The sequence below is a fragment of the Sorex fumeus genome, unplaced genomic scaffold (genome assembly GCF_029834395.1).
Source record: "Sorex fumeus unplaced genomic scaffold, SorFum_2.1 ptg000095l, whole genome shotgun sequence".
NCBI classification, from domain to species: Eukaryota; Metazoa; Chordata; class Mammalia; order Eulipotyphla; family Soricidae; genus Sorex; species Sorex fumeus.
In genome coordinates, this window is record NW_026606152.1 from 7,280,166 (window position 1) to 7,306,404 (window position 26,239).

General features: G+C 40.0%; 1 protein-coding gene across 3 annotated transcripts in view; it reads left to right on the forward strand.

Annotated features, from left to right (window-relative positions):
* Positions 1–26,239, forward strand: part of RAP1GDS1 (Rap1 GTPase-GDP dissociation stimulator 1) — a 247,978-nt gene that overhangs the window by 82,759 nt on the left and 138,980 nt on the right. For all 3 annotated transcript variants that reach the window (XM_056132662.1, XM_056132663.1, XM_056132664.1), the window contains exon 3: positions 8,323–8,445. In XM_056132662.1, the coding sequence (XP_055988637.1) occupies positions 8,323–8,445 (123 nt within the window). The remainder of the gene's footprint in view (positions 1–8,322; positions 8,446–26,239) is intronic.

Genomic DNA, 26,239 nt, shown 5'->3' on the forward strand with positions numbered 1-26,239 from the left:
AACTATATAATGAAATATAAGCAATAGATTTTTTAGGTGAGATTATAGGTTATCAACGTAGGTGTATTAAGGAATAGATTGATATTTGGATGTTCTTGAATGTTTAAAAGTTACATTGCATCAGATTATTTAGCATAGGAGTAATGTGCAATACATGCTTCTGAAATTTATTTTTCTGGAAGTAGTCAAAAGTAGATGACAGCAGCAAGGACTGGAATTAGGGAGACCTTCAGAAGATAGTTACATTTTATAAAGGCTTGAGCTTTGAAGCACCATGATGTAAAGAGGATGGGATAGGCAGAAGGTGCTGCTGAGATGGAATCTATGGAACTTGTATTCTATTTAAAGCAAGTGATATAACAGCATTTATTAAAAGAAAAAATTGTAATTCCTTTAAGGCCTCTCTGGCTTAGATGGATTTTCTGCCAATCACTGAGATTGAGATTTGAATTAAGGAAGAGTAAATTTGAATTCAGGAATGTCAGATTTGGGTTATTTATGGTATATGTCCAACTACAATGTTTCGTTTTGTTTTTGTTGAGTAAGAATTTTGGCACTTGGGGATTGGAAATAAAGCTTTGTTATTGAATCAGATTGCACAGGCACAGGGTTTCTTTGCACAGTTCCCCAGAGTCTTATCAGAACTGGTCCCTGATAAGCCCCGAGTAAAGTTGGGTGTGCCCCCAAAACAAAAAAAAATAATTTCAAAATTCTGGCCTAGGCAATTTCTATCACCATTACAGATGCCCCTGTTGTCTTTTAATGGCCATATTCTAAGTAACAGATAAATGAAGTGGCATTGATTCATAGAAGGACTCTTTTAGATTCTTTTTACAAAGAAGGCCAGGAAAGTGGATGCCTCTTAGACTTCTGAATACCATGGCCACAGTGACTTTTACTTGTTACTTGTTTCTCTTTAGTGATTTTAAATGAGTTTTATGAAAAGCATAATCTGTGTATGGAGCAATATAGTCTTCTAATACGAGGTGAGGTTTTTTTTAAATTGTAATTTAGGCAGCATGGTTAAGTAGTCTTAACATTTATGGTATTGAATTAGAGTTATTGCATCTTCACTATTGTCTTATGTCATACCTAAGACTAGATACAGTTTTGTAATCTGAGGTCAAGGGTTTGTCATCATTTGTTACTGTATTCTCTTATTTTGTATCTCTATATACTGAAATTGAGATCATATTTGTCCTCCCCCTCGTACTTCACTTTACATGGTACTCTCCAGGTTTTCCATGTTGCAAGAGCTACAGGGTTTCATCTTCTAGAATTGAATAGTGTTCATGCTGTATGTGTCACAACATTTTTATTAATTCATCTGTCATTGAATGTTTGGGTTTATGTAATGTGGCTGTGGTACTTAATGCTGCAATGAACATTGCTCTTCATGTATATTTTGGAGTTAATGTTTTTGTATGTGGGGGTTGATACCAAGAATAGAGAAGCTTTATTTTTACTTTTTTGAGTAGTCTCCATACTAATATCTGTAGAGGTTGAACCAGAAGACATTTCCACCAGCAATAAATTGAGGGTTCCTTTTTCACCATCTCCCAACCAACACTGGTTGTAGTATTTTTTGATAAATGCCATTTTCATGGAATCATGAACTAGTAGGTGCAATTCTGAGAATGAAGAGAATGGGAGGTATTGCATTTTCCAATTTTAGATTACACTATAAAGCTATAGCAGTCAATACTGTAGTACTGGCACAAAGGCCAATTGAATAGAATTTAGACTCCATATATCCAACTCGTTGATATATGAACATTTTAAAAATTATTAATTAATTTACCAGGTTATTAATGATTTGTTGCAGACATTTAATATTCCGACACCAGTCCTACCACCATTGCACCTTCCCATCATTATTATGCCTATTAGATTACTAAAATGTTGCAGATTAAGTCCTCAGTGTTTATATTCTGTTCATCGAGATTGGTTGTCTTCTGCTACATCCCATCCAATCTGGTGTGCTGCTCCTGTTTATCAATGTTGTAGAGTTTGAGATCTCACTCCAGGAAGTCCAAAATTTTTCATGGGGTGATACAGCTGGAGTTAAATTTTTAACTGGGTGGTGGCTTTGGCGGGTGTGCATAATTGCTGGAAGCTTCTGGAATTACAGGGAGATGGGGTGAGGTAGCCCATTCCCAACTTCCTGAAAGCCTAGTGATTTCAGTCACAAAACCTGCATAACCAGATTTTTCAACAGATTAATTCTTAGATAAAGCTCATCAGAGCAGTGGAGTTCAGCTAAGAGCATGGACTCTCCTGGGATGTAGAGGCTTTCAGCTGCCAGGGACCCATTTGAGTGGGCACTGAATTCACTGCCCCTCCCCGTCCCCCCATCCCGGGTGTCCTGGACGACTCAGCCTTCACGGGGTCTGGAATATATGAACATTTAATCTAAAAAACTGGATTCATGAAGTAGAGTAAGGAAAGGCAGTAAAAAATGATATTGGGAAAACTGGTTAACCACTTAAAAAAATAAAACAACAACAACAAAAAATTGAAGCTGTGTCTATATCTCACACCACACACAAGTTAATTAAAAGTGAATTAATCTAGTTAATTAGGTTAGACTAGAATTCACACATTACACTAAGGGAAACATGGACAGAATGCCTCCGGGTATAGACTTGGGTGTCTCTAAAGATTCCATTTCACTGGCAATGGCAACAAAAAGAAGAATAAATACTTTCTAGCCCACACTAAAGGTTTTTGTGCGGCAAAAGAAATTCAGGTTAAACTGAAGTGATACCTTGCTGAATGGGAGAAAATGTTTGTACAACATACAGCATCTAATCTATTCTGTTAGCAGTTTTATGAACTTTGTTGCTCCTTTATTTGTTTCGTGTCTGCTAAGAAGAGATGGACTCTTGACCAGTGTGTAATGTTCATTTTATCTTTTACTGTTATGATGGAAATTTGTTATATGTTTCTTTAGTTTTATAATTGATTTAAAGAATGTATTTTAAAGAGATTATTTTGCTTGTGGGTGGATAGTTTTAAAAAGATGCCCACCTTGTCTTGACTTCCCTGTTCCAAGTTAAGAAAATGCAGATTTTAGGAAACTCTGTAATCATACTGATAAGATACTGTCATGTGTATTTGCCCCCACATTGCTTGAACATGAAGCAAAGTAATGATGAGTTTGTAGCAATGCATTATATAAACAGACTCTTGGACCCCTGAGCTCTGTCTAAGATTTGCCTATTCTAGACCCACCAGCCTGATCAACTGATGTAATATAGATCTCTTTGTTTCCCTGCCTTGGATTGTCTCAGTGTGCTTGATAAAGCAAATTCCTGTTGCAATATTACTGCTTTAGTTTAAATGCTGTTTAGTTTGATACAAGTGTGGCTGTCCTTTCCTTTTAAAGTCTATCATTATCCTGTATGATTGTTTTCCATCTTCCCGTCTGAGCCTGCATTTATCATGAGCATTCAAGTGTGCCTTTTTTTTTTTTTTTGAGTCACACCTGGTGATGCACAGGAGTTACTCCTGGCTCTGCATTCAGGAATCATTCCCAGTGATGTTGAGGGGACCATATAGGATGCTGGAAATCTAACCTGGGTTGGCCACGTGCAAGGCAAATGCCCTACCTGCTGTGCTATCGCTCAAGCCCCTCAAGTGTACCTTTTTTAAGGAGCAGACACTTAGATTTTGTGTCCTAATCTAGCCACTCTGTCTTTTGATGGAAAGGTCAGTCCATTGACATTTAGAGACATTATTAATATGAGGGAATTTGTTGCCCTCTTTTCATCATTTTTGCCTTTGCATATTTGTTTATTTTATTTTTTAATAGTGATCTGATTAGTATTACTTGTAGAATGGTTTAGATGCAACAAAAGTCTATCTATTTGGGAATTTTTTTTATCGCTCCCTCAAATCTGAATGATAACCTTACAGAGTAGAGGATTTTTGATTGGAATTTCTTTTCATTCTCTACTTAAACATATAATTCCATTCTCTGGACTATGCGTTAATCCAGGCCATCATGTCTGCCCAGAGGGGAAAGGGTGTTGCCCCATTCGCCCTCTCTTCTCTGGAAAGAAAGATGGCGGCTGCATGGGACAGCAGGTATGAGCTGGGGGTGTGGGCGTGACTAAAACCTCATGGGAAGGGGGCGTTCTGGTCCGTCCTTCACGCCCTACCGAGGCCACCAGTTGCCCCCCACGAGCAGCTCTCCAGCACGGCCACAGCCCCAGAAGCACAAGGACTTAATGCAGAACCCAGCAGCTTGGAGCAGAAAAGGGAACGGACTGTGCGTTAATCCAGGCCATCAAGTCTGCCGGAGGGGAAAGGGTGTTGCCCCATTTGCCCTCTCTTCTCTGGAAAGAAGGATGGCGGCCGCATGGGAGCCTTGTGGACAGCAGGTATGAGCCGGGGGTGTGGGGGCGACTAAAACCTCATGGGAAGGGGGGTGTTCCGGTCCACCCTTCACACCCTACCGAGGTCACCAGTTGCCCCCCATGAGCGGCTCTCCAGCACGGCCACGACTCCAGAGCACAAAAACCAATTTCTTAACTATCTGACTTTCAGTAGAAATACTTCCAGGTTCAATAAGTAAAATAGCAGAAATCCAAAACCAACATTTAATTCTTGAACCCAGCTGTAGAAAGCAAATCACTTCACAATGCTTTTTCAGCATGTCTGATTTGGGGGAAGGTAAACTCTAAATAATAGTGGTGAATCTTTTATTGAAACAATGAATCTAATCAAAGCAGATAGAGTCCTAACTAGAATTCATCTGCCTCACAGGGACTGGGAGGGGTGGGGGGTGGGGTTTTATTGGGGTTCTTCATGGTAAAAAATAAGTATTGGTAAAGGGAAATGTGTTTGATATTTGCATGACTGAGACCTAAACCTGAAAGCTTTGTAACCTTTCCTACAGTGATTCAATAAATAAAGAAAGAAAAAAAGAAAAAAAAACATATAATTCCATTCTCTTGCTTAGAGTTTTATTTGAGAAATAAGAGTGGCTGTGATAGAATTTCCCTTAATGTCAATGCTTGCTTATCTCTTGCCATTTGAAGTGGTCTTTCTCTTTGTTTCTCGCTGTTATGATTACCTTGTGCCTTTTTCCTGTTTAGGTCTATTAAATTTTTTTTGTTATTGTTTTTTATTTTAGGCCATACCCACTAGTGCTCCAGGCTTACTCCTGGCTCATTGCTCTGGAGTCACTCCTGCTGAGTGAGCTTAGAGGAATACATGGAGTGCTAGAAATCAAATTCAGGTCAGCTGCATACAAGGAAAACTTTGTACCTGCTGTATTACATCCCTGGTCCTGTTTATGTTTACTTGAAACTTTTTGGGCATCCTGGATCATAAAGTTTGTCTTTATTCTCAGATGGAAGAAGTTCTCAAATATTGTTTCTTCTAGTAATGATTCTTCTCCTCTGTCTCAGGAATCTTATGTTGGATTGGTTCCTCTTAATATTGTCAGATATAGTTCTTAGTTTTCTCCTCTACTTTTCTCCTTTTCTCTCACCACTTTATTGAAGGTGTACTGTACCTTGCAACTTTTCTCTGTGGAGACTTATTGAATTTAGGGTTCTTCCATTGTGCTGTTGAGTCTTGGTTCTATAACATGTAGCATCTTCATTTATCTTGGATGAGTTTTCTCATTTATAACATCAAATTATTTGAGCATATGTATTGTTCTAATGATCTTCTTTTTTAATATTGTCTAACATCAAGGGATTGTTGTTCTTTAGTCTCATGGAAAGTTTAGTAAGATTTGATGTAGTTGAGGATTTCCCTCTATTTTCATTCCCACCTTTTGATATACTGAATTCCTTCATTTTTAGGTTGTTTCTTTGTTTGAAAATTTTTTTATTAGTGAATAACCAGTTATTCACTGTACAGTTACAGATTTACAAACTTTCATGTTTGCATTTCAGTTATACAGTGATCGAGTACCCATTCCTCCACCAGTGCCCATTTTCCACCACCAGTGGTCCCAGCATCCCTCCCACCACCTTTAACCCGTCCCCCTCTGCCCCACCCTGCCTCTGTGGAAGGGCATTCCCTTTTGTTCTCTCTCCCCTTTTGGGTGTTGTGGTTTGCAGTAGAGGTATTAAGTAGCCATCATGTTCCGTCTGGGCTGGAGCAAAGCACAGCAATAGGGCATTTGCCTTGTGTGCAGCTGGCCCGGCAGAGCCGGGTTCGATTCCTCTGCCCCTCTTGGAGAGCCCAGCAAGGTACCGAGAGTATTTCATCCGCACGGCAAAGCCTGGCAAGCTACCCGTGATGTATTCAATATGCCAAACACAGTAACAAGTCTCAGACGGAGATGTTACTGATCCCGTTCGAGCAAATCGAACAACGGGAGGACAGTGCTACAGTGCATGTTTGGTCTATAGTCTACTTTCAGCACGCATTTCCCAACCTGAGCAGGCCCTCCTAGCACCCTTTACTTGGTGGTCTCTTCTCTACCTGAGCTGCCTTTTCTGCATAAGAGCAAATGATGGAGTTCAAGCTGTTCTGTACTGATCTTGGGTTTCTGTAATAAGATCAAGTTGTTGCCTGTGACTTTCTGATTTCTAACAGCCATGGCTACTCTTTCACCAGTTTTAAAGGACTTGTGTAGTCTCAGCCATTGAACTCAGACCTATTGGTGATCATAGGAAGTTATCAGCTAAGTTACGTCAATCTTAGATGCCATACTTCAAATCAGAACAGCACTTCTTTGTCTTACTGACTGCATGCTTAGTAGCTCTGAACTTTCTATCTCCTGTGTCTTTCTTGATGGCTGCTGTATATCTTGTGAATACAGCTATCCTGACCTGCATTTTTAGCAGCCTGTGAATCACCAACAAAATATCTGCAGGTGAGCAACTACTCTGTAGCTTGTGTCCAGTTCCTTTTTCAGTTTCTGGTGACCTATGAATCACCAGAAGACTGTATACCCATGGGTACTTGTGCTTAAGTGCATGCCTGGCTGCTTTTCAGTGCCAGGGGAACCTGTGAACCTCCAGCAACCTGTCTGTCACAGGCCATCTGCACTAGAGTGTGCACCTGCCTGTTTCTTTACTCAAGACAAAATTGGCTCTGCTGTAATCTGCTGTTACCCAGGGACACTGTATTCTGTTAGTTTTCTGTAGGTGTACCTGATTCAGTCCTCGGTGAAACATCGGCCACATTGTGCCTTCTCCAAGTTTCCAAATGTGTCCCACAGCTTCACCATTAAAATGATGCGGAGGGGTGGAGGCGGGGTTGTGTCTGCAGATCCTATGCTGTGGCCTTTGCTGTCATCATGCTATCTCAGCTGGCTTGTTGCCTAGGACATGATCTCTATTTCCCCTTGTTCTCCAGGTTTCTTATGGACATGCCAGTATCCACTCGTATACAAACGTAGTACTATGGCCCCTTTGGTTCTGCTCACTGCTGTTACTCAACAAGTGCTTCAGCCTCTGTTCCCTCACTGATGTCACCATTTTCCTCCCTTGGAATGGTGGGGTACAGTTCCTCGATTGTCCTCCAGAGTGTTTCACAGTTTGCCACAGTGCCATAGTGGAGATACCCCTGCTGGTCACTGGTGTCTTGATTAATCTTCTGCAAACCATTGCACACACTTCTGTACTTAGGATTTTTTTTGTTTGTGGATCAGGAAGCTTTTTCATTTTGTTCCTTTCCTGCCATCTTTGTGAGATGTTTGTTCTTTTCTTTGACATTTAATAAAACTGCTATAGCATTTTCGGAGTCCATAGGAATTATATTAAATAATAACATGAGTTGTGATATATAATATGTCATAATACAGATTTCGGAAAGTAGAAAAATGCATTCCTACTCCCAATATAAAGAATTAGAACTTGTATCAAAACTTGTATCAAAATTATATTCAGAAAGTATTCTTTTGTAATCAAACCATAAGGTAAAGGTAAAGGTAAAGGCCCTCCCGTTGATCGTTGATTTGCTCGAGCGGGCCCAGTAACGTCTCCATTGGAGACTTTGTTGTTACTGTGTCTGGCATATCGAATACTCTCGGTAGCTTGCCGGGCTCTCCGAGAGGGGTGGAGGAATCGAACTCGGGTCGGCCATGTTGGCCGCTTGCAAGGCGAATGCCCTACCCGCAAAAACTATCAAATTATACATATTTTTGTATCATAAAGCATATAAAATAATGGATTACAGATGTTTGGTACAAATAAAACTAAAATAACCTGTGGAGTGGAAGGTAATTTTATATAAGTAATAATTTCCGTTGTATATTGAAGCTAATGTTTATTATAAAAGGTAAAAATTCCTTAATATGTCAGTGTAGTATTGAAGATTTTCATTGAAACTCTTTGCTTGTGTCTCTTTCAGATATGGAAACAAGTGAAAAAATTCAAGGAAGTGGAATACTTCAACTATTTGCAAGTCTATTGATTCCACAGTCTTCCTGCACTGTCAAAGTAGCTAACATCATAGCAGAAATAGCAAAAAATGGTGAGGTTTTTCCTCAAGAACTTTTCTGCTGGGAACGTCTTCAGTTTTGCACCTTACTTGTCAGTATGTTTTATTAATTTATGATTTAATTTTGTAGATTAGACATTTTAATTTCTCTTTATCTTTTGACTATTCATATAATTGTTTAGAATGACTATAACTCTATAATCATTCTATTTCTACATTCTCCATTTTCTGTTCTATCCTTTAATGTAGAATTGAGAGCTGGAGAGATAATATCTGGGTAAGATGCTATTCTTGGACACAGTTGACACATGTTTGATTCCTGGCATCCCATATTGTCCCCCTAGTGCCACCTGGAGTAATTCCTGAGAGCAGAGCCAGGGTAATCCTGGAATATTGCCAGGTGTGGCCCAAAAACAAACAAATTGGAAAAGAAAGGTAGAATTGGAGGGAATGTGTTTGTCCCTGCTCAATTGGATCATTAATTACCTACTTTGTTTCTTAAGGTTTCCACTGAGCCATTCATCTTCATTCTTATAAGAATTTAGTTTTTGCTTTTCTTTTTCTTTTTGGGTCACACCCGGTGATGCACAGGGGTTACTCCTGGTTCATGCACTCAGGAATAACCCCTTGCGGTACTCGGGGGACCATATGGGATGCTGGGAATCGAATCCAGATTGGTCGTGAGCAAGGCAAACGCCTTACTTGCTGTGCTATCACTGCAGCCCCAAATTTAGTTTTTTTTTATGCATGTGTTAGTTTATGTTACACCCACATAAATTGATCATCAAAAATAAAAAAGGGTCTGCCTTCTCTACTGACACTAGCACTTGACTGCAGTAACACAGTTGAAATATATGTTCTTTTTACTGCAGTCAGTCTTCTGTAAATTATTTATTTCTTAAGAATACTTTGGGATCATAGAGATAGTACTGGGGTTTGGTAGTTGCCTTGCATTTAGCCATCCCTGGCACATGCCAATTGTGTATTGAGACTTTGAGTTCAGATTTGATTCCTGCCACTGCAATATAAAAAGTTGGAAGAAAAGTGCTTTTCCAGTGCTTTCCAAGTTCAATAAAGTTCTGTTTTGAGGAATCATTTTTTGGTTGTTGACTGAAAACTGGCTCCCTATCCTTTATATGTTATATCTAGGTTACATAAGTATACATTCACTAAGTTTTGCTTTGAATTTGTTTTTGTTATAAATGTTCAGAAGTTTTTCTCTCGTCTTTGATTGGTATTTTGCTATATAACAATAATGGTATACTACTATTTATATACTATATTACCACTCTGGAAAATGGTTATCTTAGGGTAACAAAGAATTCCTGAAACAGATTTAGAGACAAAGGAGAAAAGTGCCTACCATAGAGTCAGACTTGTGGGAGGTTGGGGAAGATGGCAGGAGGGATAAAGGGGACATTGGTGGTGGGAAATGTACACTAGTGGAGAGATGGGTGTTAGAACCTTGTATGACTGAAACCCAATCATGAACAGCTCTGTGACTATCTCATGGTGACTCAATACAAAAATTAAAAGTTAAAAACACAGATTTATGAAATGAGACAGAAAGAGAGGGAGACATAGGAAGATTGCACTCATCTGTGGAATATAAAGTAATAGGATGGGAGACTAACACCCAAGAGTAGTAGAGATAAGGAACAGAGGTCTGCTCCACTGCTTGGAAACCGGCTTCACATTCTGGGGAAAAAGCAGCTCAGATAAAGAAGGAAACATCAAGTAAAGGGTGTTGGGAGGACCGTTTGGGTTGAAAGATGCATGCCAAAAGTAGACTGTAGACCAAACATGATGGCCACTCAGTACCTCTGTTGCAAACCACAACACCTAAAAGGAGAGGGAACAAAAGGGAATGCCCTGCCACAAAGGCGTTGGGGTGGGGGGTGGGGGGAAGGGGGCGAGGGATCGGGGGAAGGGATACTGGGATCATGTGGTCATTGGTGGAGGAGAATGGGCACTGGTGGAGGGAAGGGTACTCGATCATTGTATGACTGAAACACGAAAGTTCTTAAGTTTGTAACTGTACCTCACGGTGATTCACTAATAAAAAATAAAAACAAACAAAAACCCCACAGATTTAGTTTGAAAATGATGCATTCCAGATATTGTTTGCTTAAACTAGATCTATCAATGTCTAATTTTACATGGAAAGAATCTGATTTATTTTTAATTTCATTAGAATTTCAGATTTTGGGGAAGTCTAGCATCAAAAATTTTGGTTAGCAGAATTTTGTATAATAAACTTCCACTTTTATATTCTTTTTATGTTTATCAATATGATACTTTGTCACTTTCTTTCTGGGTTACTGGTGCTAGAGGTTGCTTGACAAGTGTGCTCAGAGACTGATTTTTAGTTTGATTTTTAGCGTTTAACCTTAAGGAGGTTTGTTAAGGGCATATAATAACCATTTGTTTAAAATAGCTGGGGTACATTTAAATGGTTTATATAACATAAAAGACTTAAAGAACTGTGATTTACGATGCTGTTGGTATTAATGTTCTAGGAATATCATGTTGCTGCTTATACCACAGCACCAAAATAACCACATCTCTCCACCTGTATCTCTTAAGTTCCTTCTCAACTCCCATTTCCCCTTCTTAGCAAACAGTTTTATAGGTGGGTTGTTACGGTCTGTTTCCACTGGCCATTGAATATTTCCTTAATATGTTTCTTTGCTCTCCGCATATGGAATCACTCAGTACTTACCCTTCTCCCTTTCACTCACTTAGCTTGGTAGGTATGATACTAGCCAATTCCATGTAAGGTGCAACAGACTGCAAAATTTTATCTTATAGATGAGTAGAATTTCATTGTCTATATGTGCCATAAAATTTCTTTATTCCTATTCATCTCTTCAGTTGGCTTTTTTCGAGATCTTAGCTACTGTGAATAGCACTGCAGTGAATATAAGAGTGCAAGTATCTTTTTGAATTAATGTTTTGTTGCCTATAGTTGCATGCCAAAAGAGGAATTTCTAGGCTGTATAGAAACCATCATTTTTTTGAAACATATTTATTTATTTATTTATTTATTGGCTTTTTGGGTCACACCTGGCAATGCACAGGCGTTACTCCTGGCTCTGCACTCAGGAATTACCCCTGGTGGTGCTCAGGGGACCATATGGGATGCTGGGAATCGAACCCGGGTTGGCTGCATGCAAGGCAAACGCCCTACCCGCTATGCTATTGCTCCAGCCCCTACACTGTTTTTTAATGTAGTTGAACCAGATGATATTCCTATCAAGAGTGAAGTTTTCTTTTTTATTTTTCACCACATCCTTGCCACCACTAATTCTTTCTATTTTTTTTGAAGTATGAAATTTTCACTGGTGTGAGTGATATCTCATTGCTTTTAAAATGTGTATTTCCCCAGTGAAAAGTGAAAATCAGTTCAACAAAGTGAAAAACTTTCCACATGCCTATTGGCCTTCTTTATTTGTTTTTTTTTTTTGAGAATGTTTATACATGATTACTATTTTTGTTGGGGTTGTTCATTTTCCTGTTTTTTTCTTCTTGGTTTTTTGCCATGTCCAGCTGTGCTCAGGACTTTATTTCTGGCTCTGCACTCAGCGGGGCTGGAGTGATAACACAGCAGGTAGGGTGTTTGCCTTGCACTCCGCCAACCCGGGTTCGATTCCTCCGCCCCTCTCGGAGAGCCCGGCAAGCTACCAGGAGTATCTCGCCCGCATGGCAAAGCCTGGCCAGCTACCTGTGACGTATTCAATATGCAAAAAACAGTGACAACAAGTCTCACAATTTGTTGTGAGATGTTACTGGTGCCCGCTCTAGCAAATCGATGAACAACGCAAGGACAGTCCTACAGTACTACAGTTCACTCAATGATCACTGCTGGTGGGCTTAGGGGGACTGTATGGAGTGCCAGGGATTGAACCTGGGTCTGTCACATGCAGGGTGATTGCTTTTTATTTCTCTGGCCCCAGTTGTTAAGTTTATTAGTACTTTTCTATTCCTCAGATACTGGATTTGTGATGAAAAAGTATTTTCTCTCACTGAGGGCATTTTTGTTTTAGTCATTGTTTTGCAGTGCAGAAATTTTTAATTTGATTAGTTCTATTTGTTTTATTTCTGTTCCTGTTTATTTTCCGGTGACATTAAGTTATTAAAGATACTTCTGAAGTTCATACTATAGAGAGTTTTGCATATGTTTTCCATAATGTAATTTATGACTTGGGTCTAATATCAAGAACTTTACTCCATTTGAAATTCATCTTTGTGGTGTGAGTTAGAGGGGTCCATTTTTTTTTCAGTGTTATAGTTAACCTGTTTTTCCATCACAATATTTTGAAGAGGCTTTCTTTGTTTTTCTTTGTATACCAAGTTTTGTTGAAGGTTTATTGTCCACACATCTGAAGGTATATTTCTGAACTCTCATTTCTGTTCCATTGGTCATTATCTATAATTGTCTGTTTTCATTTCAGTATGTTAGGGTAAATATCCAAATAACCTCATCAGGTTTAATTTCTACACCAGAAAGTCTCTCAGACATCGCTGTGTACAGTTCTGGATGCCCTAGAGCTCTGTCGGGCATGACTCCGGAGGCCCCCAGCACCTCTGGGGTGACCGGGTATTCCTGTGTTGCAAGTATTAAGCAGCTTTGCTTTCTTAAGCTCTTACATTGGACCACTGAGGTGGTTGGCTGAGAATTACCAGGGGGCCTCCGTTCCTCCTGAAAACTTCATGGGAACATCTCCCCTCGCCAGCAAAATAAAAATAAATTGATTAATCAGATTTAGTCAGGAAAAGCTATGGCTCCCATGTTTTTTTTTTCTCTCAGGATTATTTTGGTATTTGGGGTGTTTTATTACTCCATATTTTAGCAGTATTTGTATCAAATCACTGAAGAATCACATGGGAATTTTTCCCTTTTTTTATTCACTATTTGTGTTTGTGCTATTGGTACTCAATTGTTACTTCTAGTTGGTGGGTTGGTGCTCAAGGGTTACTCTTAGCAGAGGTCAGAGGATTATGCAGTGCCAGGGATTGACAATTTTTATTGTTCATTAAAATACGTGAAAATGCTATAGCCTTTTAAAATATTTGCTTTTTCTCTCCTCTCCTTTTTTTTTTTTTTGTAGTTTGAGAAGATGCTTGATATAGATTTCCCCATTTTATGGAATCTTGTTGTAAGTCCTCCTGCTGTGTGGTCTGTCTTAGACCTAGTGCACTAGAAAATAGTGACTCTTGCCTTTAGGGGCTAGAGAAGCCTATGCACATCAGTTAAGTGTTTTTTTTTTTTAATTTTTTTTTTTATGTCTTCAAGACTAATGTTCTACTGTTTTCTTACTCAAATTTGAGGGTTTTTTTTTCCATTTTTTGTCTGGGGGACACCTCTGGCAGTGATCAGGGTTGCACCTGGTTTGGTGGTACTCAGGAGTTGCTCCTGGCAGTGCTCAGGGAAACTGTGTGATGCTGGGGATCAAACCCAGGCCTTCTGCATATACTGGGCCTATCTCATACTCCTAATGATTTGATGTTTCCTTGATGACTTCTTAACTCTCCTTGATCATAATATAGCCTCAGTATTGGTCTTTTATAACCTTTCCTAATTAGAACTTTGTGTTGTCTGTATGACTACTGCAACTGTAACCTTTTTATTATTTCTACTTCTAAAAAGTTTAAATTTGATTGAATTACCCTGAGATACACATTTACAAATCTGTTCACGATGGGGTTTCAGTCATACAATGTTCCATCACTCATCTCTCCATCATTGTACATTGTAGTGTACCACAAATGTCCCCAGTATCCCTTCTGCCACTTTCTCTCTCTAAAGGCAGGTACTTTCCTTCTCTCTCTCTCTCTCTCTCTCTCTCTCTCTCTCTCTCTCTCTCTCTCGGCTTATGGCTTGCAACACAGATCATGTTTAGACCTTTACCTACTTACATAGTTCTTATCCAGAATGATTCTTCCCAACGATCATTGTCATAGTGGTCCCTTCTCTATCCCAACTGCCCTATCCCCCAGCACTTCATGCAGGCTTTTAACTGTGTACTTATCCACCTGGCCCTTGTTTCTAATGTCCTTGGGCATTAGCCTCATACCATGTTCTCTTTATATCCTGCAAATGAGTGTGGTCGTTTTATGTCTGTCCCTCTTCTTTTGACTCATTTCACTCACCATGATACTCTCCACGTCTATCTATTTATAAGTCCATCTGTGACATCATTTTTCCTAACAGCTGGTTAGTATTTTATTACGTAGATATACCCATAGTTACTTTAAGCAGTCATGTTCTCAGGCACTTGGGTTGTTTTCAGATTCTGGTTGTAGAATTACAGACTTTTTTTTTCTTTTTTCTTTTTTTAATTGAGTCGCCTTGAGCTGCAGTTACAAAACTTTCATGTTTGAGTTTCAGTCATACCATGATCAAACATCCATCCCTTCACCAGTGTACGTTTTCCACCACCAATGTCCCCAGTATCCCTCCCACCCTGTCCCACCCCTCCCCCCGCCTCCATGGCGGACAATTTTCCTCTTACTCGCTTCTTATGGGTATTATGGTTTGCAATACAGACAACGAGAGGCCATTATGTTTGGTCTTTTATCTACTTTCAGCACACATCTCCTCTCCCGAACGAGCCCTCCAATCATCACTGACTTAGTGATCCCTTCTCTATCCTAGCTGCCTTCTCCCCCAGCTCATAAGGCAGGCTTCTAGCTGTGGAGCAGTCTTTCTGGCCCTTGTCTCTACCATCCTTGGGTATTAGTCTCTTATTATGATATTTTATATTCCACAAATGAGTGCAGTGATTCTATGTCTGTCCCTCTCTTCCTGACTCATTTTACTTAGCATGATACTCTCCATGAACATCCACTTACAAGCAGATGTCATGACTTTATGTTTACTGATAGCTGCATAGCATTCCTTTGTGTAGATGTACTAAAGTTTCTTTAACCAGATGTCTGTTCTTGACACTCCGATTGTTTCCAGATTCTGGCTATTATGAACAGTGCATTACAGCCTTTTTAAAGGGAACTTTTTGCCTGGAATATTTTTTTCCTAGCTTTTCAGTTTGAACCTTTTGTTTATCATGACATCTCAGGTATGTCTTACAAGTGGCTTTAATTCATTTTTTCTAATGTATTAACATAGTACTTTGAGTTTAGGCCATTTGCATAAGGTGAGATTATTGAAATGAATTAGTTTATTATTATCATTTTTCATGGCTTAGGAGTTTTGGTAAAGTGTTTCTTTGCTACTTGGACTATCTTTTATTTTATTCCCCTGTACTTGATTATCTGCCTTTTATACAGAAAATTCCAATAACCTTTCATTGGTTTTATCCTCGAATATTTTTTTTGAGACTTATGTGCTTTACTTCTAAAGTTTTGAATGTGTATCTCTTAATTTTATTTATTTATTTATTTATTTATTTATATCTCTTTTAAAGTAAGTGAGCTTCAGGAGAGATGAAGTCATGAACTTTGCTTATAAATGGATAGACATGGAGAGTATCATGTTAAGTGAAATGAGTCAGAAAGAGAGGGACAGACATAGAAAGACTGCACTCATTTGTGGAGTATGAAACAACATAACATGACTGACACCTAAGGATAGTAGATACACGGGACAGATAGACTGCTCCATAGCTGGAAGCCTGCCTCATTAGCAAAGGGGAGAAGGTAGCTGGAATAGAGAAGGGATCACTAAGAAAAAGATGGCTGGAGGAATCGGTCGGGATGGGAGATGTGTGCAGAAAGTAGATAAAGGGCCAAATATGATAACCTCTCAGTGTTTGTATTGCAAACCATAATGCCCCAAAGTAGAGAGAGATTATGGGGAATCATATCTGCCATGGGGGCAGGGGTAGGGTGGAAAAGGGGGAGTATACTGGGGATATTGGTGGTAGGGAATGTGCACTGGTGGAGGGATGGGTGTTTGATCATTGTGTGATTGTAACCTAAATATGAAAGCTTCTAACTATCTCATGGTGATTCAATGAAATAAAATAAAGTGAGCTTTTTGCATGATATATAACCCTCTATCCCAATATATTTTAATTTTTTAAATTAAAATTTAAGAAATATTAAGGTTGAGTTTCAGGTGTGCAATATTTTATTCCAATATTGTGTATTTGACTTTCAGATGTAAAATATTCTACCATCAATATAGTTGAATTCCACCAGCATAATTCACCTCCCTCCACCATTGTCCCCTGGTTCCCTTCCACCCCTCAGTTTGCCTCGTAGTTCAGTTTCCCATTCATTTGGGAGGCAGGAGGAAAGTTTGGGTTACACCTGGTAGTATTTAGGGCTACTCTTGTTTCCTGTTCATTTCTCTCAGAGGTCCTTGACCATCCAGTACTAGGGATCTAACTAGGATTGTCTAATTGCAAGGTAAGCCCCTTAATCCTTAATCTCACCAGCCTGTCAGTGATGTCTGATTACAATTATTTTATACCCTCTCTCATACTTTTCTCTTGATTGGTGATCTCTTGTTTTCCTCAGTTTCCTTACCATTGTTCTTTGAGGTTTTAAGGTTATATCGTAGGTGCTTTTGAAGTTTTGTTTTTAGCATTTGATTTTGGTGGCCTCCTTTTCTGGCCTTCTTCAATGTCTCTTAGGGCTAGAGGTGAGGGTCAACTGGTCCAGCATCTCCATGATTGTGCGAGGAATGCCAAGAGATTGATAGCCACAAAAAAAAAACCCTGGCTTCAAAAACTCTTCAGCTTAATCGCCAACGTGGTTTGCAGGCAACCGCAAATGAATGTCTGAGCTCGCAAAGCAGTGCAGAGAAGAGAGAAGAGCAGCAGTGCTGGTAGATGTGGCAGAAGCCGGGAAAAGCATTCTTAATGCCCGCCTGTCCTTCGCCAACTACAAGACCAAGATGACTGCCCTCCGATGTCCTCATGGATCTATCACATCTTACAGAAGGGCAATGGAGAAGATTATCCATGACTTCTGCTCAGATCTCTTTGATAGCCACGTCCACCTGCCCACATACTGAGTTTTACAGGATGGATATGTCATTCCCAACGTTCTCCTTTCCGAAATCCGACACACCATTTTGTCAGTAAAGAAATGAACAGGATCTGGCCCAGACAAGGTCAGACCTGAACATCTGAAGAACCTGCCATCAGTACTCATCAGTACACTGGCTCGGCTCTTCATGTGCTACCTGTCTGAATGCAAGGTTCTGGCCCAATGGAAAACCAGCAGGACTGTACTACTGTACAGAAGGGAGACATCCACGACATTGAAAACTATCGCCCGATCTGCCTATTGTCTGTCATCTACAAGCTGTTCACTTGAGTCATCCTGAATAGGATTGGCAGAACACTAGATGAAGGACAACCATGCGAGCAAGCCGGATTCCCCAAAGGATTCAGCACCATTGACCATATCCACACAATAACCAAGCTCGTTGAGGTTTCTCGGGAGTTCAAGATGCCACTCTGTCTAATGTTCATTGATTTAAAGAAGGCCTTTGATTCTGTTGAGACTGAAGTAGTCATCGGGGCCCTAGCCAATCAGGTCATTCATACTCAATACATCAGGATTCTCCGTGAGCTGTATTACGGATTCACTACCAGGATCTCACCATTCTACAAGGAAGTGATCATTGATGTCAAGAGAGGGGTTCGACAGGGTGATACCATTTCACCGAATCTCTTTAGTGCCACCCTCGAGAACATCATGTGACGACTGGAATGGAAAAGAATGGGAGTGAAGATAGACGGTCAGCAACTACACTACCTCCACTTTGCTGATGACATCGTTCTAATAACACTAAACATTAGCCAAGCAGCACAAATGCTGGCCGACTTTGACCGTGAGTGTGGAAAGGTCAGACTACAGCTGAATCTTACGATGACAATGTTTATGAGAAACAGCCTTCGTTCCTGACGCTCCATTCGCTCTCAACGGAACGACCATCTCTAAATGCAACAGCTATGTGTACCTAGGTCGAGAGGTCAACATGACAAATGACCTGGCACCCGAGCTGCGCAGGAGGAAGAGAGTGGCTTGGAACGCCTTCAAGAACGTCGAAGAAATAGCTAAGAGGACGAAGAACCTCTGGCTCCGGGCACATCTCTTCGATTCCACTATTCTTCTTGCATTAACATATGCCTCAGAGACCTGGGCCCTACGAAAACAGGATGAGAATGCTATTCCGGTCTCCCAAAGAGGAAAAGAGGAATTGAAAGAGCTATGCTTGGAGTATCATGTTTCACTTAAATGAGAGAAAGAATCCAGCGTTTAGACCTCCGTTGATGGTCAAGAATCAGGGACCCTGTCTCATTTGCCAAGACATTGTAAATCAGTTGGGCTGACACGTAATGAGAGTTGGAGATGACCACTGGACTAGAGCCGTTACCGACTGGATTCACAGGACGTCAAAAGATCGTGTGGCTGCCTATCTACAAGATGGTCAGACTTTTTCCCCAAGACCTTAAACAATCGGTTTGAGGCTCTTCGTGTTCCTAGAACAAACGGATGCCATTGGGCTATACAAGCACACGACAGGGACAAATGGAGATGTTACTGGCACCTGCTCGAGCAAATCAGTGATTAATGGGAAGTCAAGTGATCAAGTGATTAATACAGGTACAAAGAGGCCATCTTAGTTCAGGGTGTTCAGTATTTTTGTCAGGAAGGTATAGCTGAAGTAGGTTTTTTTGTTTTTTTTTTCCTTCCTACTATATGGCAGCTTTGGGGATGTGGACATGACTGCCAGGGCTTCTAGAAGTACGGGGAGGTTGGGGGAGAGAGCCCATCCCGACTCTGAGAAAACCTAGAGATTTTAGTCACAGAACCCACATACCCGAATTTTCATCAGGTTAATATCTTGGTCAGTTCTGTCCCAAGATGGTTGAGTCCAGCCAACAATACAGCAGTGATTTTGGATTTGGGGAGCAAACAACTCCTGGGGACTCTGTGCAGGCAATGTGCTGACCTAGCCCCTTCGAATTACCCTGGTATGTTCAGCCTTAAGCAAGTCTGAGATTAAATGTGGCTTTTGATCTCTTTTGAGATTTATTTATGTGTCTCTGAAGCAAGGGAGCAATAATGAACTTGTATGACTGAACCAGATGTGCTTGTGGGCATGGCTTTCACATACCTAACTTTTGGAAGTTTAATTTCTCAGGAAACTTAACCCTGTGTTGTTGGAGTCTAGCCAGAGGCACAGTGGCAATTTGGGTGTTTCAGGAAGTCTCAAGTCTCATCAGGCTGCTGATGCCTCATCCCCCGGGTATAGATTGACTTGCTGGTGGTGTCACATCTCCTATGCCCTAATGGCTGCAGCAGTAGTGGCTCTGACAGGGACCAGGACTGGAACCAGGGCTGCCTCCATTCGTGGCCTGGCCTCTCTGGGTAGGCTGCAGTCACCAGACCAGCAGAGCCTGACCAGGAGGCACACACACCCATCCTTGGCACTCAGGGAGGTTTTCCTCCATAATATGTTCTGGGCAGTGCCAGCTGATTGGGGGAAGAAATGGTGGCAAGGCTGCCCTTCTGGTAGCGAATTGCCAGGACCCCTTGTGGGGACCTGGGGTGCCTCCTCAACTCCGGTCCTTTGTGACAGTGCAATGCCAGTTGGACCCAGAGAGTCCTATTCGGACGTGTTGAAACTTTGCTGCTGCCTATAGCACTGAGAGCTGCCACCCCTCTGTGGCAGCCACCATTCTCAGGAGTCTCACTCTGCTGGCGTTCAACGGTGGGTAAGGAGCTGGTTTTGTTGGACACTCTCTGAGACAGGATATTATCCACATTCACTCATGCGGAAATTTTGTGACCACATTAGCTGTTGAGAACACTGAGAGCTGCTTTCCCTTCTCTAGCTTTACCGCTCGCCATTTTACAACTGCCAACAAATCCCCCTGAAGTGGAATCATTTGAAAACAAATGCTGAGTGATCCAACAGTGTTTATTACTAGGCTTATATTTCTTCTTGGTAGAAAAATGATAATGATAGTATAAATCAGAAGTGAAAACAGAATTTAAGTTCATTTGTTCATTTTCAACACGGGAAACCTCACCTGGCCCGGACACGGACAGGGTTGAGAGATTGATAGCTCTTTCTCGATTCCGTGGGTAGTGGTGCATGGCCGTTCTCAGTTGGTGGAGCGATTTGTCTGGTTATTTCCGATAACGAACAAGACTCTGGCATGCTAACTAGTTACGTGACCCCTGAGCGGTCGGCGTCCCCCAACTTTTTAGAGGGACAAGTGGCGTTCAGCCACCCGAGATTGAGCAATAACAGATCTGTGATGCCCTTAGATGTCCGGGGCTGCACGCGCGTTACACTGACTGGCTCAGCGTGTGCCTACCCTACACCGGCAGGCGCGGGTAACCCGTTGAACCCCATTCGTGATGGGGATCGGGGATTGCAATTATTCCCCATGAACGAGGAATTCCCAGTAAGTGCGGGTCATAAGCTTGCGTTGCGTTGTTCATTTTCACTGTTATACAATTCTAAGTTTAATCTTAGAATTTAAATAAACTTAAGCTATTTGTTTAAATTTGAAAAAAAAGTCTCTACAGAATAATATACATAAATCTATACTGACGTTTAACATCCAGAGGATTAGTGAGAATGTTCACAAGAGTGTGGTTCTGATTACTTTTATTGGGGGTGAGGGGTGGAGGTGTTTTCTGTGGTATTCAAGGCTTACTCCTAACTCTGAACTTACAATCACACTTGGCCCTTTTGGTGATATTATGTATTGCCAGGGATTGAACCAGGTTCACCCATAGACAAAGCAAGACAAAGTACTTGTGCCCTGTGTTGTCTCTCCCACCCCAAGTACATGTTTAAAAATAATAATCACCATTGCCCTCATTAGCAAATACTGTGAGCTAATCTTTCTGGTAGACTAGCCTGTGTATTGAGGATGAACTTGAACTACAGTTCTGCCAGTTGTGATCAGATAACAGACTTATGTAGTATGAATTTAATATATACGTACCATGAATAACATATATTTGTACATATGGACCATTTATCTGTGTGTCTGTGTCTGTCTCTAGCCTCTCCAATTTTGTACACAATGTCATGCACACTTAAATTCAAGTAAGCATATAGCTTCATATTGTTTAAAACTATCTAAGGACTACACACTTCAGTTGTCTGTACATTGACTGAAGATTTTTACTTCTAAATTTTTTCATCTAATTGACATATAAAATTGTTTAATATGTTCTTTTTATGCTTTTAAGTTAACAGATCAAAACTGTTTTATTCATATTTTTCTAATACTTTTATCATTTCAAGAATACTTTTGAGTGCTTTTGTTTATAGTAAAGTTGCATTAACAGTTTTAAAAGTTGTTTGGATTAATATAATCAATTGGAATATAAAAGCATATAAAATTAATAGTTATTCAGTGTTGCCATCTCCTGACGACTAGCAGCAACAAAACAAAAGCAATAAGCAGGCATACCTTGGAGATACTACAAATTCAGATCTAAAATGACTGCAATGAAATGAATATTGCAATTAAAGAAGTTAAATTATTTTTTGGTTACCTGCATATGAGAATTGTGTTTTCAGTGCTTACTATTGTAATAGTAATGTCTAATTATCAGTGTATATGCTTTAATTAAAAATACTTTGTTGCTGGAATATATTAGGAATATATTACTTCTGAGTAAGTTATAATCTTTTTTTTTTTTTGCTGTTGGACTTGAGGATTGATGACTAATGAGGGTGGTGGGTGCTGTAGATTGGGTAGCTGTGGCAATTTCTTAAAATAAGAACAGTGAAGTTTGTCATAGTAATTGAGTCTTCCATGAAAGATTTCTCCGTCGCTATGATTGTGGTAGATAGGATTGTAGCTGAAGTAGAGTTTATTTGAAGTCAGTTCTCTCAGATTCTGCCACTGCTTTACCACCTAAGTTTATATATGATTCAGTCCATATAGCTTCTGAAACCTTCCTTTCCATTTTAACTATGTTCACCATATCTTACAGCATCTTCATAATTAATACTCATCTTGAGAAACCAGTTTTTTTCCCCCTCAGTAAGAAGTAAACTCATCATCCTTTCAAGTTTTATCATGGTATTACAACAATTTCATAACCTCTTCATGTTTCATTTCAGTTTTTCTTGGTATTTCTGTCATTCCTACAATGACTTCCTCCACTGAATTTGGAATCTTACGTTATCCAGGAGAGATGAAACCAGCTTCTGAATGCATGCTAGTATTTTTACTTCTTCCCAAGAGTTTTGGGTGTTCTAATGACATCTAGAATGGTAAATACTTTCTAAAAGGCTTCAACTGTACCTATAGGATTGCACACATTTTGGAGGTGGTCTTTGGGCCATAGCCTGCAGTGCTCAGGCGCTATTCTTGGCTCTGTGCTCAGGAGTAATTCCTGGATATGCATGGGGCACCATATGGAATGCTGGGGATTGAATCAGGGTTTGCTACAAGTCCTTTAATTCCTTTCAATCTCTCTGGTCCTAAAATAAATATATATGTATATATTCATATTCTTTTATTTTGACTTTTTTTTTAAAATCACCTTGAGATGCAGTTTCATGATTGAGTTGCAGTAGTACAACATTCCAACACCTATCCCTCCACCAGTGTACGTTCCCCACCACTAATATAATATATTTTTAAGAAGAAACTTGACTCTTGGAAGCAGAGAGAGAGCACAGAAGTTAGACCTTGCATGCAGCTGATCCTGTTTTGATTTCCAGCACCACATGGTACTCCTGACATTGCTGGGTGCAGCCCTGGAGGCCCTCAAGCTCCTCTGTGGCCCTGGCTGTCCTGAAGTACTGCTGGAAGGGTCCACATTATCCTCTGTATTAAGTTGCTGGGAAACACTGCATTCTTTTGCATTAAACAGCCAGCCTGGTTGGCTGAGAATTGCTGTGAGGGATCCCTGGACCCACTGAGAACATTTGGGAACCTTCCCCCTTTTCCTCCAAAAAGGAGTAAATTGAAATTTGAATTTACTCTTGATTCATGGAGCTGCAGAATGACATGTGAATTAGCAGGCATAGAAACATTAAAATATCTTATTTAACTCCATTAGAATGCTTAGGTGTTCAGGTACATTGTCTTATTTTTTTCTTAACTTTCTCAAGATTGAGTTTAAAATCTTCAGTAAACTGTGTTGAGATTCATTTTTCTATTAATAGAGCACAAAAGGCAGAGTAGATTTTGCTTCTAAAACCTTAGGATTTTTCTGGATACATGGAGAGTATCATGCTAAGTGAAATGAGTGAGAGGAGAGGGACAGATATGGAATGATTGCATTCATTTGTGATATATATATATATATATATATATATATATTAAAAGACTAATATCCATGGCCAAGGTAAACGGGGCTAGGAGGACTGGAATCGCCACAAATGTGTGTGGGGCAGAGGATAGGTAAGATAGAGAAGAGACCAATATGACGATAATAGCTGGGAATGATCACACTGGACAAGATCTGAGTGTTAAAAGTAGGTTAAGGGAAATTTGTGATTAACCTTTCAGTATCAGTATTGGAAACCACAAAGCCCATAGAGGCAGGCTGGGGGGCGGGAGGCGGGGTGAGAGGGAACCTGGGGACAATCGTGCTGGGAAATGTACACTGGTTAAGGGATGGGTGTTGGGATACTGTATGACTGAAATCTGATCATGAACAGTTTTCTAGGGTCTATCTCACAGTTATTCAATAAAAAAGTAAAAAAAAAAACAAAACAAAAATAAACCAAGACTCAAAAACCTTTGGATTTTTAGAAATGGTAAACGAACCTTGACTTCAACTTAATGTCACAAGCTGAATTTGCCCCTTACAGAAAGAATCAGCTTGTCATTTAAAGATATGCAGTCATTGATTTATATTCTCCTAATTTTTTATGACTCATTTGTGTTGAAAGCATGTTGTTTTAGGGTAGTCATCTTCATCAGCTGGCTAGGTGTGGATAAACTTGTCCTACATTAGTGCTTACTACTAATGGTTTTATGTTATGGACTCAGCTCTTTCCTGAACTTCATACAATAACCTTTGCTAACTCCAAACTTTTCTTTTGCAGTTTCTTCACCTCTCTAAGCCTTTATTGAGTTGTGGTAAATTTGGGTTTTGCTCTGGATTGGATTTTGGCTTAAGGGAATTTTATGGCTAGTTTAATCTATGCAGACTACTCAAACTTTCTTCTTGTCACTGTAAGATGGCTTTACTTTTTTTTTTTAAGTCAATATGTTTATGTGCACTTATCATAGCGGGTAGGGTGGCCAACCCGTGTTCGATTTCTCCTTTCCTCTGGGAGAGCCTGGCAAGCTACCAAGCTATCCAAGCTATCCCGCCCTCACAGCAGAGCCTGGCAAGCTCTCTGTGGCATATTCAATATGCCAAAAACAGTAACAACAAATCTCACAATGGAGATGTTACTGGTGCCCGCTTGAGCAAATTGATGAACAACGGGAGGACAGTGCTGCAGTGCTTATAGTGCTTAGTCAATCATGCTTTCACTGGGATAAGCACTTTCAGTGGTAAACTTTGTCAACTTCTAAGGGGGTAGGATGTGTAGGAGGGGGCCTTAGTGGAGGGACATTAACACAGGTTGGCTATGTGGTGTTGGAACTTCATTAACTTGAAATTCTATTATTGGCAATATTATAAATTGCATTGCCTAAATAAAAAATAAAATTTATGTTTGTAGTCTTAGGGGTATTGTTAGTGTTCCCCCCAAATTATAGTTCTAACTAAAAAAAACTGATTTCAGATTACCATGACAGATATAATAAAAAGGAAAAAGTTTGAAATATTGTGAAAATTAACTAAAATGTGAGAGACACAAACTGATCATGTGTTGTTAGAAAAGTGGCACTGAAAGATTTCTGGATGTACCACAAACCTCTGTTTTGTAAAAATTCTGCCCATCGAGTTCAATAAAAGTGAGCCACAATAAAATTGGTCTGAGAACAGTTTTCATTTATAAAATAAGAACACTAATCATATTATTCTTAAATGTTTTATTTCAGAAATCAAAATATTTTCATTGAAGTGATACCACTATTAGGAACTAAGAATTGGAAAAGGTGGAAAGGATAATGAATTTCTACCACCAGTATGATTAATTTGATTTGATAACATCTTAATCCAAGATTTTAAATATATAAAGTGTTTAAGAGGTGGACAAATAGATTGATGTTTCTTCTCATAGCTTTTCATTGAATTAATGAAATTACACAGTACTTTTAAAAAAATTTATTTATTGAATCACTGTGAGAATTGTTACAAAGCTTTTGTGTTTCAGTCTCAGTCATACAATGATCAAACACCCATCCCTTCACCAGTTCTTGTTTTCCACCACCAAAAGCTCCACTATACCCCCCATCCCACCCCTATCCTACCTGTATGGCAGATAATTTCTATATTACTCTCTCTCTACTTTGATTACACTCAATATTTTGACACCAGTCCCACCATTATTATTCGGAATTTTCTCCCAACACTACCGAAAAGGCAGCATTAGGCAATTTGCTTTCTAATGCTGGTTATGAGTAGCATATGGTGTCGCGTGGCCATGGAAGTGGCCATGTGGTCTTGGAATTCTAAAATTTTAATAATTAGGTCTGGAGAGATTTCTGACAAGAGCCACTTGGGTCTGAGATTCATTTGTGTGTCTCTGGGATCATGGCCATTAAGGAGCTTAATCAGTGTGTGTGGGGTGGTGGTGGAGGGGGAGGCATTCGTGGGCAGCAAGGTCCCATTGGCACAGGGGAGAAGGACCAGCTCCTCCCCTATCCTGAGAGGCCCGGCGTGTGTCATCATTGCTAGTCCTACACAGCAATTTTTATTATTGTGGAGGTTAGGGAGTGATCCTGTGTATGAGGGG